Raw genomic sequence first — 18,908 nt, forward strand, 5'->3', positions numbered from 1 at the left:
AAACCCCGCAATCATTTTTAACTCCAAAGACCTCAGGTAACAAGTGTGAGAGTGTTAAAAATGAAGCCCTAATGGAGGAAAATCTGCATCATTTAAAAATTCACCAGTTGCTTAAGGGGAGAACCCCAAATTTCATGCGACTAAAGAGATTTCACTTACCTAGTTGCATGTCATTTGTGAGACTATAAGTGTAAAATAGCATCGCAGTGCAGGAGATTACACACAAGATCAAGTTGGAGGTGATTCAGGGTGTCGGGTCTTGGCCAATCTGATGAATTAAAAAGCTATTACTTTTAATCACCAACTTGCTGATGTTTTATTAACAAAGCTGAACAACATTTACGAACTTCCTGATCTTCCCCTACCTCGTCCAATTTTGCCAGTCCCAACAGTAGCGATTCCAAAGCAGGGAGGTGCACACACTTTCTGATTTCTAGCCTGATTACTGATGCTCCAGTCTCAGCCTCTGCACCCCCATCCAGGCTGCGAGGCTCCTCTGTTCTTCCACATTTGGGGTGAAGGAAAAGTAGGTGGGCAGGCCCAGGAGAGGGACACGAGATGGGGGTCGCAGGAGGCGGCACACACCTCCGTCAACAGTCAGCTCCTTTTGCCCAGGCTGGAAATGGTTTTAACAGGCGGTAAAATTTCATCTTGCGGTGTCAAATTGGGGTCATTTTGGGGTTAGAGTTCTCAGTGTCCGAGAGGAGCTGTCCAGCTGCGTGGGGACTCATTAACTGCAAAAGATCTGTTTCAGTAAAAACAATTCAAAGACAATCAGAAGGCTAAAGACCCTCTACAAATCGCATTTTACAAGTGCCCCAGAACAAATATGGATGCTGAAACCTATTTCTTCAGAATCCCAAATCTGCTACTTAGCTCTGGAGTGGGGGTGGGGCACTGCATAAAAAAGAGGTGAAAGGGAGGGGACCTGATCGGGTGGGGGTGAATAGGAGGGGGGGATGGGGCCTCTCAAATTTAAGAGTCTAGTCTGTTTTTAATCACTTCTTATTGAAGCATCCCTAAGACTTCTGAGAACTGCTTCTTTTCTATTTTTCCTTTTCTTTTTTGTTTCAACACGGAATGCTATTAGAAGTAACATTTAAAATTTACAAAGAATAAATGAATCCCACTACCGTTACTCAATTTAAAGGGCATTGGCTTTATAGGGCGTGCTTAATTTGAAATGAGCATTTATGAACCTAGACTCTGTTTTAGGTGAATTTGCCCACCTTCTTTAAGAAGCCTGTGTGCCTATTTCATCTCCCCCCCCCCCCCCGCCCGAAAGTTATAGGTCCTCAGCACAGATAACTTCAAATTCCTCAGAACTGTGAAGTGTTAATCTGTGTATTAAAATTGCCGGGTTTAAATCCTTTTTGTCTTCTTACAATAGTTAGAATAATTGACGGCTTGCTGGAGGAGCAAATAAATCCAACCTTAATCTTATTTGTAACTTTAGTTAATGTTTTGAACTGGAGTATTTTGGGTTAAGCAGATTTTTTTTTTTTCTCTGTAAGGTTAATTTTTATTTGTGGAGGTTCTGTTTGCTGATTTCAAAGAAAGATATTGTCACTTTGATTCAAAAAAAATGTTTCAGGTAGAAGGAAAGTGCAATTTTAAATGAGAAGCTGGATGTGTGAGATACTAGAGTTTTTAGAATAAAACAAAATCAGTACTTTGAAGTATTATTTGAAATAACTTTTTCTTTCTTGCACTACTGACCTGAGCAAGTAAAGAGGATCAAAATGTTTTATCCTTCCTCACTCTTCTCTGGACTCCACCTCTGTCACTAGGTCTTCTCTTTCCATCTGTTTCACTGTTCTTTGAGTTGTGAATGCAACAGTGAATTTTTGTAGTCTAGGTCTTTTCTCCAAGCTTCCCAGAGTATTTATAAATTGTTATTCAAGGAGTTTGATTGCAGCCCTGCAGAAACAGCCTTGAGCCCGGCATCCCTGGGACAAAGGCAGAGGGACTCTCCTCTGCTCCAGACCTGCTGGCTGACAGTTGGAATTTTTGATATATATTTTATTTGGCGGTTCCAATAATGTGTTTGCTTCTCCCTCCCCAGCCCCTTGCAGCCATCTATTACTTTAAAAATATCTCTTCTCTATAAACCGCAGCTCATCCTTGTGAACTGTTCTTGACCTTCCCAGCCGCGTACCAGCAGCTCTGAGAGTTGAACTAGGAAGAATTACACTCGCGTTCTTACCTGTTCACTTTGCTCACTCTTTCTAGTTGGGATCAAGAGATAGGAGGGGACCTTGTTTGTTTGTTTGTTTGTTTGTTGATTGGTCCTTTCCTCACTTAGGTTTTCTCTCCTGTATCCCCCCCCCCCCACTCGCCCCATTAATAACATTAAAGTACCCAGCAGGCAGTTTATTCTCTTAACTAAGATGCGGTAGGATCATCGTACTTTCTTTCCTTTTACTCTCTCTTATGTCTTATTTCTCCCAATTTTAGCTGCTTCACCATCTCGCAGAAGGAAAAGTATTTCAATAAATAGCCCTCTAGCGCTATCTGGCGGGGCTCCAAACGCGACGTGCGCTTGCTCTCGCAGATCTCTGGCTCCTTCCCGCGCTCCCTGCCTTCCTCCCGTCCTTCCTCCCGTCCTTCCTCTCTCCTTCTCTTTCTCTGGGTTCCTCAGTCTGCTATCCCGACCCCATCCCTCTTCCTTCCTCCTGCGGCTCCTCTTCCACCTCCCATCGCCACTTCCAGCGCAGATGGCTTTGGAAGCGACCGGGCCAGGGGCTGATACCCTCGGAGCGAGCTGATGCTCTGGCGAAGGAGCCCTCCTGAGGCCCCCACCTTCACCCAACTTGGGTCACTCGCCACCTGTGTCTTTGTTCGGCACCTTAATGTTGTTCGACACGTTGCTCCAGTCCCGGCGTCTCAGCTGGCGGTGGTTCGGAGGGGATTAAAACTGCATTTGTGAAGTTTGAAGGAAGGAAATCAGACGCTGGAATCCCGACTGGTGCAGACCGGCGAAGTTTCGGGTCAGGAGGCCGAGGCTCAGTGCGAGTTTAAGGAAGGGTCGCAGCTCCGCGGAGGTGGGAGCCGCAGCTGGCGCCTGGCCTTTGGGAGGCAGCTGGGCGCGTGCTCTCCACCCGCGCGCTCCCACGCGCTCCCCGCCTGCGGGGGCTGCCCCACAACGCGCAGCGAGCCTTGTGCGGATCCCGGGCCTGTCGAGGATTTCTTTCTCAAACCCAGCTAGCTTTGTCCTCCCCCCGCCCCCGCCACCCACCAGATCTGGAGAGGAGTGGGAAAGAAAAGTGGGAGTGAGAGAATGCACTGGAGAGGCCACCGGCCAGAGAGGAGAAGGCCAGCGCTTGGGAGCTGCGGGATGCAGGACTCACCGACGGCCCCCTGCCCTCCCCGGAGAGCTCAGGCTTCTCTCTGATGGTGGCTTTTTTGTTGTTTGCTTTGAAACGGTGGCCTGTAAGCCCTCAGCGGGGTGTGGAGAACGGTCCCCGGCAGTAGGGGAGGAAGGAAAGATTCAGCTCCAACTGGGTGCTTTAGATACTCTCTTAGAATTCTTATCTCCCCCCCCCCCCCCCCCCCCCCCCGCAGACACACACACCACACTGAGCCCTAGAGAAATCTCCAGTTCTCCCTTTGAGGTATTCTCTTCCATCTACTCCTTGAAACAGAGGATAGACTGTGAAGCCTGGGGGAGATTTAGAATCACTCAACTTTCTAATGGCATTTTCTGAAATTTAGTTTTGACCTGGCAAATTAGAAGTGAGAACAATATTCCAATACAGACCTGGTGGCCACTTGAAATGAGGGGACCTCATCCTGCAGTGTCTGTGATCACCGAAGACCCCTTCCTAAATCTGAAATTCTGCCCCCCCCTCCCCTTAATCTCAAACCTGGAACAGAAAGGAGGGGGACGAAACAATCATAGGTCTTGTTGCTCAAGGATTGCCTCCCCCCAAGCTCCCCAACACCAAAGGAAGAAAGCACAGTATGGGTGTAATTAATTGAGGACTGTTATTAGGTCATCATTAGCCAAGGTGCTAATAATTGCAGCCCATTTTTACTCAAAATTGACCAGCCCCAGAGTGATAGATTGATTTGGAGTATAAAAATGATGTATCAAAACATCAATGTCGATTATTTGAAATATTGTAGTCGAATTTTTTTATTGCTTCATCGGTTAAATGTCTGAAAGTGCAGTGTTCAAACATATATTTATGTTGTCAATACTGTCAGAACTGTCAGTTTTACTATACTGGATTTGTACTACATTTCAAATTTACTCATTTACATAAAATGCCCACCCTAGGATTCCCCAACCCCCACCCCATCTCTCTCTTTCCTCCCATCTCTGGAAAATCTGTGTCAGTTTCTTCAAAGGACTCAGCAATCTTTGCCTAAGCTAAAGTGTGCACTGCCTCTTTTACTCAATTTTCCACATCGGATTACATGTCTTTTTCACCATTTCTAACTTTCAAAGGGAGCCTTCTTCCTTTCTTCCCAACTGTGCCTACTCTGGCCTTTTCTCCGAAATAGTATTGTAGTATTTGGAAAGCTTCGGGTTTAAATATCCACATCTCAGCTCCAGATAAACCAGTTAGGTCGAAAAATGGAAAAACCGGACTTCAGTGTATCTCCTTAGTGCACTTGTGTAAACCGGGCTGTTGCTTTGCGGGCAGGCGTTCTCCCACGTGTCAGAGTCCATCATCAAATTACCTGGAAGACTGAAATCTTCCAGGGAAAATGAATTTGAAAACATAAATACGTTTTCTTTCTTAGAAGCTGCGATAGGAGAAAAAGAAATAATACATATAAATGATCGGCACGTTTTACCTTTAAAAGCTTTTGAACTCAATCAAAAGACACAAGTTGGAAGGAGAATTGACAGTTTTAATTCTACCCATTTTCACCTGGCATGTCAGATCAGAGGCAATCATTTATTTTATGGGGTGGTGGTGGTGGTGGATGATGGGAAAGCCGGATAGAAAGTTGCAGTCCACTGAAGTCTCTAACCTAAAAATCACAGAGAAAGTAAGACACCCATTGAAAGGCAAACGTCCCATCGCTCCACACTCAGTCTAAACTAACTGAAATTTATAAATCCACATTTTGCCTAATTTTGTGCTTTTATTTTCTAGGATTCCCTCCAAGTCTGATAGGCAAGACAGGGCCACTTCTGGACGAGCTGTAAGGATGCATTTTCATTTCCATCAAATTGAAGCACTTTTTATAAACCTTGTGTTGTATTTAAATAAATATACATGGACATCAAGAGAAGCCACTCATACAAAGATAGCCTGGCCTTGTGCCCTCAATCTCAGCCTTAGGGGGGAAAAAATCCAGAATCCACCTGAGAAGCTTTTCCATACTCATCTTTCCCTCAAAACAAACAAACAAGAAGCGAAAGAAAGTTTGCTGTGTGCATCTGTGTCTTCATGTGCACGTTTATAAACATGACCCAGTCGGTGTCTGCGTGTTACCTCCCTCCTGCCACGCGCTCCAAGGCAGAGGCATCGAGGGATCGCCCCCGGAGAGCTGTGTTTACTTGGGCTTTTTTAATCTCTCCGCCACGTATGACAAGTGTTACTTCCAGAGATTCATCAGCCTTCTACAGATACTTCCAGTTCTGCTGCAGTGGTTTGCAGAGGACAACTGCCACCGCTTTCCCACATCCCAAGGTGTGGCGGGGACTCCGGGCGAGCGAGCGGGGGCGGCGGGAAGGCTGAGCTGCCGTGGGGGAGGGAGGGGCGCGGGGCGCCCACGCAGCGGGGAGGGCTCACCTGGCCGGTACCTGCCGACAGCTTCCAATCTCCGGGGCGGAAAATTCGGGAAAGGTACTGTTGCCTTTTTTTTTTCTTTTTCTTTTTCCAAATGCCTTTGGGGGAGAAGCGATACCCTTGTGTAACAATTAGCTCAGACAATAAAAATAATTGGAAAATCAGTTGGAATTTCTGAGTTTTTAATTACGTTTAATTTTGTGCTAAGCCGTAAAATTGCGGATGCCCCCTCAATTAAACACTCTTCTTGTAAAGCGTGTAACAATGATTCCTTAATCAGTCTGGATGTGAGTCACAAATGATGCTTTTTCCACATCAAAGGGACGTCCTTCGACGTTACCTTTTAGTCCCAAGTAAGAGGATTAATTCCTATAATTAGGAGGGACAAACACGTGCATAAGTACATCTCCCTCTCTCCAAACACGCACACGCACACTCTCGCTCTGTGTGAGACGTGGTCGGCCCGGGAGGGTCGGGGTTTTGACTGCGGGTCCTTGCCCGACAGGCCCCCTGGCCGGCGGCTGCGGCGGGCGGGCCGCGGAGCTCGCACCTCGGGGCCGCCCGCACGCGCCTACGCAGAAGCGCTCGCAGCCCCCGCAGCAGGTGCAGAGCCCGCGGGCTCCCCAGACCCGCGCCGACGCCCACACCCTCCTCGCGACCCCGGCCCCCGCCCCCCACCCGGGTGCTGCGGGAGTCGTGGTGCTGCGGGTCCGCGCCTCCTCCGCGGGGCCCGGGGTCCTGCCCTAACCGCGCGCCAGGTTGATGCTTGGGGCCGCGCGTAAAAATTGAGCATGACCTTTTAAAACTCCTGTGCGAGTATCTCATTTACCTAATGACTTTATGTCACCTAAGAAGAAGGTCAATTTCCTCTTAACCTTTCGCCCGCTGCTGCAGTAAGCATCCTTCCCTAATCAATGCTGGCTGGAATAATCAATTCCCATTTTATGATCGCTGACAAACTCCATCTCGGGGCAGGGTGTGAGCGCTCGGGCCGGGACAGAGGCCTCTCTGGGTCCGCCCAGCTCCGCCCGGCGCCTCGAGGGAGGCTGCTGTGCCTCCGGCGGAGTCCGGAGCCCTCGGCCAGCTCCCCTCCCCCGGCCGCCCGCGTGACCCTGGGTTGTCCCTGATGCGAACCTGAGATTCACCAGACGCTGGGCCTCCCACCCACCCCTCCTCGGCCGGTTTTCCAAGTCTGCAGGCTGGGATTGCCTGGGTCCAAACGTGTGCGTGCGTGCGTGTGTTTCATCTACATTAAAAAAAAAAAAATTATCTCCTGCAGCGCGCAGCGCATCTCTCAGCCCTTCGCTCCGTCTTAGCCTCCTAACTTTGCATAAACAAAGCAACAACAGAAGCTCCGAGTGGGTGGATCCGTGTGGAAATAAAGTCAACCAGCAGAATGCTCGCTCCTTCTTACCTCCTTTCCTTTCTTCCTTCTCTTATTTCTCCTCCCTTACCTCTTACCTTCTTCCTTCTCCACCTCCCCCGACACTCATTTATCCTGAAAGATAGGTTTATGAGATACCACTTTATGCCTATTTCTATCTCCCCAGCCTGGGGGAGTTACCGGGAGATTTGCTAAATCAAAGTTAATTTAAAGGGGAATTTAGGGTAAGTTCACAGTTCTTCATCTTTGGAAGGCCCACAGATGAGCCTGTTTCACCGCCCCTCCTCCCCCAACTCTCATAAGGTCAACTTTGACTTTTCCACACCCGGGGCTTGCTTGAAAAGAGGGATCTCTTAGCAGGACCCGCTGGATTCTCTTTTTCCTCATTCTGTCCTAACCCCATCTCCACTCACTACTGAGTCCTGATAAAGCTGCTGCTGATTATCTAACAATCCAGTAACCTGCATACCCAGGGTTCGGGTGGCAGGAAAATCACTTTCCATGGAAAATATGTCCTATATCCGGGTTTTGGGGGAGATTTCTTATGACTAACCAGCTACTTAAAACTGGGTCCTGAACTGAACTTTTTCTCCTCAGAGTATTCTTTCAAGGCCACAGTGATGGCTTTTGAAAAGTAACTAAAATGCCACCTTTTTCTTCACTCACAGCACCTCATTACTTGTGGGCAGATGGTCTGCTAAAATTGGGAAGTTTGTCAAGTGAGCAAAATAAAAATGTAAATATTCCACTTTCAAAGGTGGAATAAAGGATAGATCACCTACTCTGGTGTTAAAAGAAAAATAGAGGGCTTCCCTGGTGGTGCAGTTTTTTAGCACCAGGGTGTGATCCTGGACACCTGGGATCGAGTCCCAGAGTCCCACGTCAGGCTCCCTGCATGGAGCCTGCTTCTCCCTCAGCCTGTGTCTCTGCCTCTCTCTCTCTCTCTCTCTCTCTCTCAATAAATACAATCTTTTTTTTTTTTTTTAAAGAAAAATAGAAAAAGAAAAAGACATTTGAGTTCAAGGTGAGGCCTATCCAGACTGAAACACTCAGTGTTCACCCACAGCAGCCTTCTCAATCCATGAATAGGAAGAGACAGCTGACCCATCTACCACTCCAGCCTGTGTGAAACTGAAGCTTCCATTCCTGCTTGGGCTTATGGTGACCTCTGAGAGGCACTGAGAACAGGCCAGGTACAGGACTTGACCTGGGATGAGGTCAAGCCCAGTTCCCAGTATTGTCACTTGCCTTCTTGCCTCATACCAGGAAGTGCATTTGCAATGCTAGTTGAATTAGATTCTGGGTTTAAATGGGTGTTGAGGACTGGTCTAGCCCTGAGTCACCCTTTATAACATCCTGGCTTCTAGAAGATTTGTTTCATATTCCCAACAACTGAGTTACTGACTTTCTGAGACAATAACCTGTTTGTAGGTCAGGAAATGCTTGTGCAGGAAGAGTTCCCCAGTACTAAGAGTCCTGAGTGGGACTTTTATCTCTATTTGACAAGGGAGCAGACAGATTGGGGATGGGCCCCTTGACCTCAGATAATTACTAGTCTTCCCTCTTAAGCAAATTTAATTCTCATGCAAGGAGTAACTAACAATCTGACTATTCACTGTATGAGAATTTCCTTTCCTTTTCTTATCTTAAGGGCCCTCACAGGGATACTGACTAATATGCTTAATGCTAGTTTTTGGTTTCACTTCATTTAAAAATCTTCCATACTGCTCACTTTTTCCATGGTCTTCTGGAACACTTAGCAGAATCTTGGGCTGTGTGTGTGTGTGTGTGTGTGTGTGTGTGTGTGTGTGTGTGTTTAAGATTTAATTTATTTATTTGAGAGAGAGAGAGCGGGCACAAGCAAAGGGAAGGGCAGAGGTAGAGGAAGAAGCAGGCTTCCCGCTGAGCAGGGAGCCCAACGTGGGTCTGGGATCATGACCTGAGCTGAAGGCAGACGCTTAAACCAACTGAGCGGTCCAAGAGGCCTGATCTTGGGCTGTATTCTAATTCCAGCATGAGAAATAGGAAAATCCAACCATTCATTTATTTCCCTCTCCATTCCCCATACTATACGGTCCATTATTGTTTGGAAAAGGAGAATCTTTTAATTATGCTTATTTTCAACAGTATGTCAGAAGAAAGAAATTTTTTCATATATATAATACAAAGGGCTATACTCTTTCTTTGACTGTCTAACAACTTTGTCCATACCAGTGTCTCATTTTTTTCTTTTTTTAAGATTTCATTATATGTATTTGAGAGAGGGAAAGAGAGCCCAAATGAGGGGAGTGGCAGAGGTAGAGGGAGAAGCAAGCTCCCCTCTGAGCAGGGAGCTCAACACTGGCCAGGCTCCATCCCAGGACCCTGAGATCATGACCCGAGCTGAAGGCAGCCACTCAACTGAGTCACCCAGGTGCCCTCATCTGAGTTCTAAACCAAAGTTACAAGTCAGGGGACGCCTGGGTGGCTCAACGGTTGAGCGTCTGCCTTCGGCCCAGGGCGTGATCCTGGAGTCTAGGGATCAAGTCCCACTTTGGGCTCCCTGCATGGAGCCTGCTTCTCCCTCTGGCCTGTGTCTCTGCCCCTCTCTTTCTGTGTCTCTCATGAATGAATAAATAAAGTCTTTAAAAAAATCTAAAAATTACAAGTCAGAATATAAACAATAAGAATAGGAATAGGAAGACTACTAGCTTTTCAAAGGTGACTTGAAGTCTCTTTAAAGCTCAAACCCTAAATGGAAAGACATCTCGTTCCAGCATCCCTAAGGGAAATGGCTAAATTAGATCACTTCAGAGGCTGTTTCTAACCCTGAAGGTACAAAAAGGGACTCCCAGGCTGAGGAGGTGTCAGGAGCCCAGGCTCTGGAGACTGACAGGGGTTGAATCCTGGTTCTTTTCCTTGTCAATTGTGTAACTTTAAGTAAGTCACTGACCTCTTTGACCCTTAGTAATCTCATGTATAAATCAGAATATCTATACTGAATACTACTGGCTATTTTCTGTTGGTCTCTCCACATCTACTCTTCATTCTCTCCATCCTCCTCTGTGGTCCTGGAAGCTGGTATGGACATTTTTAGAAGGCTACTTTGGCCCTTAATTCCTGTTGGGTTTGCCCAGAATGGTAGAGTGCGGTCTGAGTGTGGATTCCAGGGTGCCTGTGGGCTGGCTACAGCCCAGCCGTAGCCCCAGCAGCCCTTTCCACAGAGCTCTCTCTCTGGATTCAGGTAGTCACTTCCCTCTCCCTTGCCAGCCTTGAGCACTGCACCATCCCTTGTGGTTTCCTAACACCCTGCTCTCACCTTTTAATTAATTAATTTTTTTTTATTTTTAAAGATTTTATTTATTTATCCATGAGAGACACAGAGAGATGCAGGGAGAGAGACAGACACACAAGCAGAGGGAGAAGCAGGCTCCATGCAGAGAGCTGGACATGGGACTGGATCCTGGGTTTCCAGGATCACACCCTGGGCTGAAGGTGGCGCTAAACCGCTGAGCCACCCAGGCTGCCCTCACACCTTTTTAATGCAGTTCCTTAATGAAGCACTGCTCAAATTACTCAATTTGATATGTACCATCTGTTTCCTGCTGGACCCTGACTGATACACCTTATACACTTGTTTGGACGATTAAAATTAAATGAGATAATGTATATAAAGCACAAAGCATAGTTCCTTGTATATGGTAAAAGCTTAATAAAAACTTTTAGTCTAATATATACTAAAAGTATATATATATATGTATATATAAAAAATATATATGTATATATATATACATAAAATTATCATTTGTTGCAACCCCCTCATTTTACATATGAGGAAATGGAGGCCCCAAAGCAGTTAAGGTACAAATTCAAAGTCTAATTAACTCAAGATAGCAACAACCCTGGGGCCGAGTCTCTGGACTGGCAGTTCTCAGTTCACTGCTTTTTCCACAGCAGCTTGTTGAGCAAAACAGACAAGGGAGGAGGGAGATCCTTTTGTCATAGATGTTGGGAAAAGGGCTAGATGAGTGAGAGGCAGAGGTGCAGGAGATAATAAGCATCTTTCCATGTAGCACTGGATTTGTCTCTGCTAAATTATTGCTGAAATAAAGCATGCTGTTGCGATTTGGAATCCAGTGATTTCACTAAGAATAGAATAGGTATGATACAGAAGGAGCAATGTGTGCTTGACAGGTTAAAAACAAATTTATGAACACATAATTGGAAGCTTTACCAGGAGGCATCATAATGTTCCTAAGACATCTAGGGTATACCAGAATTAATTTTCAAATAGAGGTTGACTTTTGGGTTAGCAGTACAGATTAAATAAGAACTTTATAATTCTGTAGAATATAGTACTGTGCTATAGATTCATGTAGACCAGAACAACTAATTCTAACCTACATGTTTTCTGTAATTCCATAATACAAATAGCATGATGGAAATCATTCAATCATTAATTCTTATTTTCATTCACTCGTTCAAACAAATATTCACTGAGCTTGTAACATTCTCCAGGAATTCTTATGGGTGCTAACATATAAAAATTAACTAAATATATTCCCTACTTCAACAGGTTCACAGAATGACAAAGTAGGTGTATCAACAGATTTTGTATGAATGGAAGTAGATATATGGCTATACTATGTGATCCTTGGAGAGGCTGTGTGGGTTAGGGAGCACTCTAACCCCAAGAAGCCCCAAGAAGAGGCTTTCCTGAGTCAGAACCAAGTCTTAGCAAAGAGAAGTCTGTCTCAACCCAGTTATATTTCAGCCTTCCAGATCCTTCCAAATTATTGATGATTATCAATTTATTAATATGTAGCTCTTACTAATGTAAATATTAGTAGTAAAACAAAAAAAACCCACACATGCATTAATGTATTACACTTTGCTGTGGTAGGTTGGCCAAGGCATATGTGGAAATTTAGAAACATTTAAATAGTGTTTCTCTCAGTGACTAGAGTCACACACTCTAGAGTCACTAGAGAATCACAGGAAAAGTGGGATACATTTAAAAGATATTTTACACAGACTCCTTGGAAAATGTTCTCTTCAAAGAAGATTGCTTAATGTGCTTTACCAGCAAGGCCTTATTTATATAATGAGTTAGACCAAGCTTATTGGAGATATAAACAGATACTTTGAAAAATGAGTTGGGATCTATGCATGGAGGAGAAAACCCCATAGAGGTAGGCCCATTTATTTCCGAATCCAGGGTGCATTCATATACAACTAGACCTATTAATAAATATAACACAACTTAAAGAGGTTATTTCTACATTTTCATCACAAAATAAATTTGTGGTGATCATTTGCATCTCAATTGTAATTGCTAATTGGTGCCTAAGTATATAATTTACTTTGCCATGGTAATGCTGCTAAATATTTGTGTCTGTTTTTTGAAGTCCAAACTGAAAAATTCTATAACCCTGGCTTATTCTCATTCAAATTGCTCTTGTCCACTGACCCCGAGCATCCTCACTTGGTTCATTCTCTTTTACCCCCTATCAAAATCCATCCCTATTTACATTTAGAGAGAGAAAGAGAAAGAGAGAGAAAGAAAGTGCATGCACATATTTCCATTTTAACCATCCACAATTACAGCTATCCTTGGAACTTAAAAGTACTTTCAAGATTTCAAATGTAGAGGGTTTTTTTGTTCTTTTGTTTTAATCTACCACTTTCTTATCCTCTTATTTTCTATTAAAACAAATTATCTTGTCCTCGTTATGACCTTCATTGTGACTTCTGGTTTGTTTATCATTTTCTGCCAATCCATTAGTCACATCATGATTTACCTGATACCCCACCCAGTTTAAAGCATTAAATGTATCTTCTAAATTTATTTTCTGTTTTGAAAGTGATATATACTCATTAAAGACAATTTGACAATGTGGAAAAGTAGACAAATAAAAAAAAATCACCCACGAAGTATCTAAAAACAGTTGCTGTCAACATTTTAGTGTATTTCTTTGCATTTTTTTGTATGCATAGTGCCTTTGATGTAGTTATGATTGTACTTGGTATAAAATTTGCATCCTAGTTAAGCATGTAAATTTTTTATGACCATCCATCCAGATATCATCAGTTACATTAAGTATCATAATTCACTTTTCCATTACACTATTATTGGACACTAATTTTTTTCTTTATATATACAATTCTATAGTGAACATTCTTTTTGTGCATAAAGTTTTTCAAAACTCAGGATTATTTCTCAGAATGGATTCCTGGACCTAGTATGAAGGATATGAATGTATTTAAGTCAACATTTAAAGCCTCTCTTGCTTTTTGAACTTTAAAAAAAAAAAAAAACTTTATTTTTAAGTAATCTCTATACGCAACATGGGGCTTGAACTCACAACCTCAAGATCAAGAGTCCCAGGCTCTCCTAACTGAGCTGGTGAGTGGTGAGGCACACCGCTTTTTAAACTTTTTGTCACAACCTCCATGATAATCTTTATCTTAATCCTTAATTATTTTCTGTTCCTCTGATTGAATAGTCTATTTTTGAGGAGGAGAAGTCTTGAATGCATACACTTCATAATTATGTTCTGAACTGCTGTTGGTTACTCCTGATGCTAAGGTTACTCTTTATCCATTTTCTGTGGTTACTCCTTCCTTTGGTAATAACTCTCTCCTCTAATCCTCTATCCCTCTCTCTTCTCATCCTTTCTCTTTCCTTTCCTCACTTTATTCTTTCTTTACAGACCACTCAGAAGCCCCTCCCTACTCTCACCCCTCTCCTTTTCAGATAACTATTTCTCCTTCACTGAAACCAAGGATTCTTGGCCTGAGCTTGCTTGCTTTCTTTCTTTCTTTCTTTCTTTCTTTCTTTCTTTCTTTTTTTTTTAAGATTTTATTTATTTATTCCTGAGACACAGAGAGAGAGAGAGAGAGAGAGAGAGACAGAGAGAGGCAGAGACACAGGCAGAGGGAGAAGCAGGCTTCATGCAGGGAGCCTGACATGGGACTCAACCCTGGGTCTCCAGGATCATGCCCTGGACTGAAGGTAGCGCTAAACCGCTGACCCCCCCGGGCCGCCCTGGCCTGAGCTTCCTAACATTCTTTTCTGTTATTCCCTTCTCTCAGTCATAACATTACTCTGATTTTAAGAATGAACACTTATTATCTTCTTAATTTTATGTTTAGCAAAATATTTGTTACATACAAAAACATACATGTAGCATATTTGGCTGTTACAAAGCATAATAATAAAAGGATCATTTGTGAATGTCCCACCCTACTTAAGAAAGGGAACATCTTATATCAGCATGTGTTCTTTTCTTTTAACCCTCTGCTGCTTCTTCCATGGGTAACTACCATCTTGAATTTTTAAAAATATGCATGTATTCCTGAACTCACTCACTCTCTCTTTCTCATATATATATATGATATATATATGTAACATATAACCTATATATTAATATATATCATCTTAACCTCTCTCTACAAACTCTTTCTTTGTATTATATGTTCTTATATTCTTAAACAATCCACTGTTCCATTTGCCTTTAAAAAAGTAAAAATAGCATTACACTTAATGTAGTCTTTCTGGATTCTTTTTTTATTCAACATTGCATCTTTTTTTTTCAGGGGGCTAAGGCAGAGGGAGAGAATATTTTTTTTTCTTTCTTTTATCTTTTCTTAATATTTTTACATTTTTAATTTTAAATTTTTTATTTTATTATTTATTTATTATTATTATTTTTAAATTGAAGTTTGATTTGCCAACATATAGTATAACACCCAGTGCTCATCCCATCAAGTGCCCACCTCAGTGCCCATCACCCAGTCACCCCAACCCCCCACCTCCCCTCCCCTTTGTTTGTTTCCCAGAGTTAGGAGTCTCTCATGGTTTGTCGGGAGAGAGAGCATCTTAAGCATTCTCTCTCAGAGAGAATGTCCAGCACAGAGCATGACACGTTTTTTTGTTTGTTTGTTTGTTTTGTTTTTTATGACACGGGTTTTGATCTCCCAACCTTGAGATCATGACCTGAGCCGAAATCCAGGGTTGGACACTCAACCGACTGAGCCACCCAGGCACCCCTAACATTGCATTTTTAAGATTAATATTTTTGAGTGTGGCAGCAGTTCATTCCTTTTTATGTCTGCTTGATATTCCATTGCAAATATAACTCAATTTATCTTTTCCTTTCTGAGTTACCGTATTTATTGTGTTACTATTATAAAGAGTTCTGCCATAAACATTCTGATATGTGTCTCTTGATCTTTATGTGCAAAGAATTTTCTAGATTTAGAGTATAAATCTAGGAGTGAATTGACAAATTTTTTGGTATTCAAATATTCAACACTCCAAGATAACATGAATTACTTTTTAATGATTGTTTTAATCTACACTCCTGCTGGTTGTATATAAATTATCCCATTGATCCACATCCTTTCTAACAGTTGGTGACTTTGGCACTGTTCTTCCTCTTCCTCTTTTTCTTCTGCTTCTTTCTCCTCCTCTTCCTCCTCCTCTTCTCCTCCTCCTCTCCCTCCTCCCCTTCTTCCTCTTCTCCTTCTTTCCAATCTGATGAGCATAAAAAGGGATCTCACTACAGTTAACATACATTTAACATACATTTTCTGAATCGCTAATGAGGCCAACCATCTTATATACATATTCTTTACTCATATTTCATCTTTTGTGAAATAGCAGTGAACATTTCTCCCATTTTTCTATCGAGGTTTTTCTTTGCCTTTTTATTATTGGTTTATGAGTTCTGTATTGCAAATATCTCTTTCCAATTTGTGGCTTGTTTTTCCATTTTATTTGAGATGTGTTTTGATGAACAGAAGTTTTTAATTTTATTGTAGTTTAATGTATCAATATTTTCTCTTATGGCTTGTGCTTTTTGTGTCTGATATAAAAGATTCTTTCAAATCCTAAAGTTATAAAGATGTTTTTCTGTAGAATTATTTAACAAATTTGATTTTTTTTTCTTCTTGCACTTTTTCTTTAAACAACAGGGAATTGATTTTTGTGTGTAGAACTGAGGTAAGAATCCATTTTTATTTTCTCTGTATGGATAACTTTCATCCCAACCCGATTGCTTCCCTAGTGATCTTCAGTCCATCTCTCTCATTATCAGTTGTCTATAAATTCTTTGGAACTTCAATGTAGATAACAATATAGTCTTCATAAAATGACAGTTTTAGTTTTTCCTTTCCAGTCCTATAACTTTAATTGTTTCTTTTCTCTCCCTCTCTCCTTTCCTCCCTCCTTTCTCTTTTTCTCCTCCTCCTCCTTCACTTTTCTTCTTCTTTTGGTCCTACTGCCTTTTCTAGCACTAGAACTTCAGGACAATTTTGAAATGAAGCATTCCTAAATAGCGGCCATCATTAACTCATTCCCAATTTAAACAAGTGTTTCTAGCATTTTTCCATTAAGAAAGCTGTTTAACGTAGTGAATTGATAATAATCTTCATCAGATGAAAGAAGTTTCTCCCTCTCCTTGCCTAGTCCCTTAGGAGCTTCTTTTTTTCTTTAAATAAATGACCATTACATTTTGCTAAATTATTTTTTTTAAAGTTTATGTATTTATTTAAGTAATCTCTACACCTAACATCAGGCTTGAACTCACAACCCCAAGTTCAAGAGTTGCATACTTTTCTGACTAAGCCCAAAATGATATTTTTATATGTAATAAGATGATCATTTTCCCCCCTTTGCTCAGTTACTATGGGAAATTTCATGTATAGTTTTTCTACTGTTAAACTAACTCTTGTGTTTCTGGATTACATTCAAGTTGATTAAGACACTATATTATATGCAACTAGGTTTTTTTTTTTTTAATTTTTATGTATTTATGATAGTCACACACAGAGAGAGAGAGGCAGAGACACAGGCAGAGGGAGAAGCAGGCTCCATGCACCGGGAGCCCGACTTGGGATTCGATGCCGGGTCTCCAGGATCCCGCCCTGGGCCAAAGGCAGGCACCAAACCACTGCGCCACCCAGGGATCCCCGCAACTATGGTTTAATTTAATAATTTTGCTTAGGATTTTTGAATGTCTATTGATGCAAGAGAGTGACCAGTAATTTCCCCTTTTTTCTTTCCTTTTTTTTCCTTATAGATTTATCATTTTTGCCTATTCTTCTAGCCAGATCATGCTGTAAAATGAACTAAAATTAGGGAGAGTTCCCTCATTTTTAGTCTCTAGATATATTGGTATATGATTGAAATTTTCTGTTTTAAAAAACTGGAAGAATTTACTCTAAAATAATATTGGCTTTCTTTTAAAAAATATTCTTAATTTATTATTACATTTCTTTAATAATTATTATGCAATATTCAAATCCACTCCTTTCTGAGTCAGATTTGTTAAGTTATAATTTCACACGAATTTATCTACATCACCTAAATTTTCAAACTGTATACATATTCACTTTTTTATTGCTAATATTTTATGACTATTAGAGTTCTGTTGTTCTTTTCTATATTTCTTAAATTGGTTGCTTGAATGGTCCTAATGACGATCAGTACAGAAGAGAAGGCATCATGGAAGGTTGGATAAAATCTCATCTTGTCTTCTTTATTGACCACTAATCTCAGGAATCCTAGATGTTGATTCAGTTATGATTGATTTGCAGCTGGTTTTGAAATATTTCTTTAAAAAAAGAAATCAAATAGTTCTCTTTAGGGATTCCATTTCAACTTTGAATTAAACAAAAGCTTTTAAACTAGAGACACCCACCCACTGTGAAAAGATCAGAATTTTTACTTTGAATCACTTGATTTCTTAAAACCATTTAAAAAACTGTATGCATGTGTATAATTATTTTGTCACAATGATTTATGAAATTCACATATGTATGTAAGATCAACAAAAATTAATCTATGAAAGTTTGTGTTTTATGGTCTTGCTCATTCTTGCAGCAGTATGTGCAAATATATGACCAATATAATTATTCTTACTTCAAAGTTAGAAACATGGGGACTTTGAAAATAATTTTTAAGCTACCCCAACAAATTAAGGTGAGAATCTGATTGAATTTACTGAAGTGTTCCTAATCTTGAGTATTGAAATTTTCTATAAGAACTTCATATATTTATAACTAGCCAAGGTGTCTCCACTGAAGGTTTCTAGGATCGATATTTGTCATATGGACAAAGAGCTTCTCCTTGAGGGCTGTAAGTACACTCCATGTGACTAGGGCAAAGTGCACAGTCACAATGGTCAATGTCAGCTGATCAAGTCCCATCATAAGAAGACCAATAAGAAAATCACATTTAAAAACATGTATCTCTGGTGACTTCTAGGTAAGATTGCAGGGTGGAAGGATTCTAAACTCACCTTGTCTCATAGATACAACTAGATAATACTCACATCAGTGTAAATAACCTGGAAAATGACCTGAAGACTGGCAGAATAGGTTGTCCATGACTAAACATGGAGAAGAGGCCACATCAAAAACAATAAGAAGGGCAGAGACACAGGCAGGAACCAAACGAACCTGTGAGGCCATGTGAGGGAGGGAGTGCCACTACAAACATAGAGAAGACCCCACTCTAGGCATGGGGAACCCACACAGGGAAGATAAATGCCCAGAACGTTTGGCTTTGAAAATCAGAAGGGCTTACCTTGAGTTCTTACAATCATTGGGGCTTAACACCTGGATAAAAATTGGTGGTTTTGCTCTGAAAGAGGGTGACAGAAAACTGAGTACAACAAGCAGCCTTAAATAGTGCAACAAACAGCCCCACTGAGATATAGGATAGAAGCAGCAGTTTGAAAAATGCCTGGTGTATGAGAGAGATATTTGTTTACTAATCACAGATGGTG

At 41.7% G+C, this 18,908-nt stretch overlaps 1 protein-coding gene and 1 long non-coding RNA gene across 14 annotated transcripts in view; one reads left to right on the top strand and one right to left on the bottom strand.

The window, feature by feature from the left end:
* The window catches only part of LOC112919805 (uncharacterized), a 66,094-nt gene that overhangs the window by 5,215 nt on the left and 41,971 nt on the right, over positions 1–18,908 (top strand). For 12 of the 13 annotated variants that reach the window (XR_011997317.1, XR_011997319.1, XR_011997318.1 and 9 more), the window contains one exon: positions 5,112–5,914. The exons of the other annotated variant lie outside the window; for it this stretch is intronic. Coding sequence is in view for 1 of the 12 variants with exons in the window: in XM_072738222.1 (XP_072594323.1) it covers positions 5,112–5,424 (313 nt within the window). In the remaining 11 variants the exon portion in view is untranslated. Of the gene's footprint in view, positions 1–5,111; positions 5,915–18,908 lie in introns of those variants that run through there. 13 annotated transcript variants of the gene reach the window in all.
* LOC140595603 (uncharacterized) lies at positions 3,540–6,662 on the bottom strand. The gene is made up of 2 exons (XR_011997327.1): positions 6,580–6,662; positions 3,540–6,119 (listed from the first exon to the last, which is right to left on the bottom strand). It is a non-coding gene; the product is annotated as an uncharacterized lncRNA (long non-coding RNA).

This window comes from Vulpes vulpes, chromosome 15 (genome assembly GCF_048418805.1).
Source record: "Vulpes vulpes isolate BD-2025 chromosome 15, VulVul3, whole genome shotgun sequence".
Taxonomy (NCBI): domain Eukaryota; kingdom Metazoa; phylum Chordata; class Mammalia; order Carnivora; family Canidae; genus Vulpes; species Vulpes vulpes.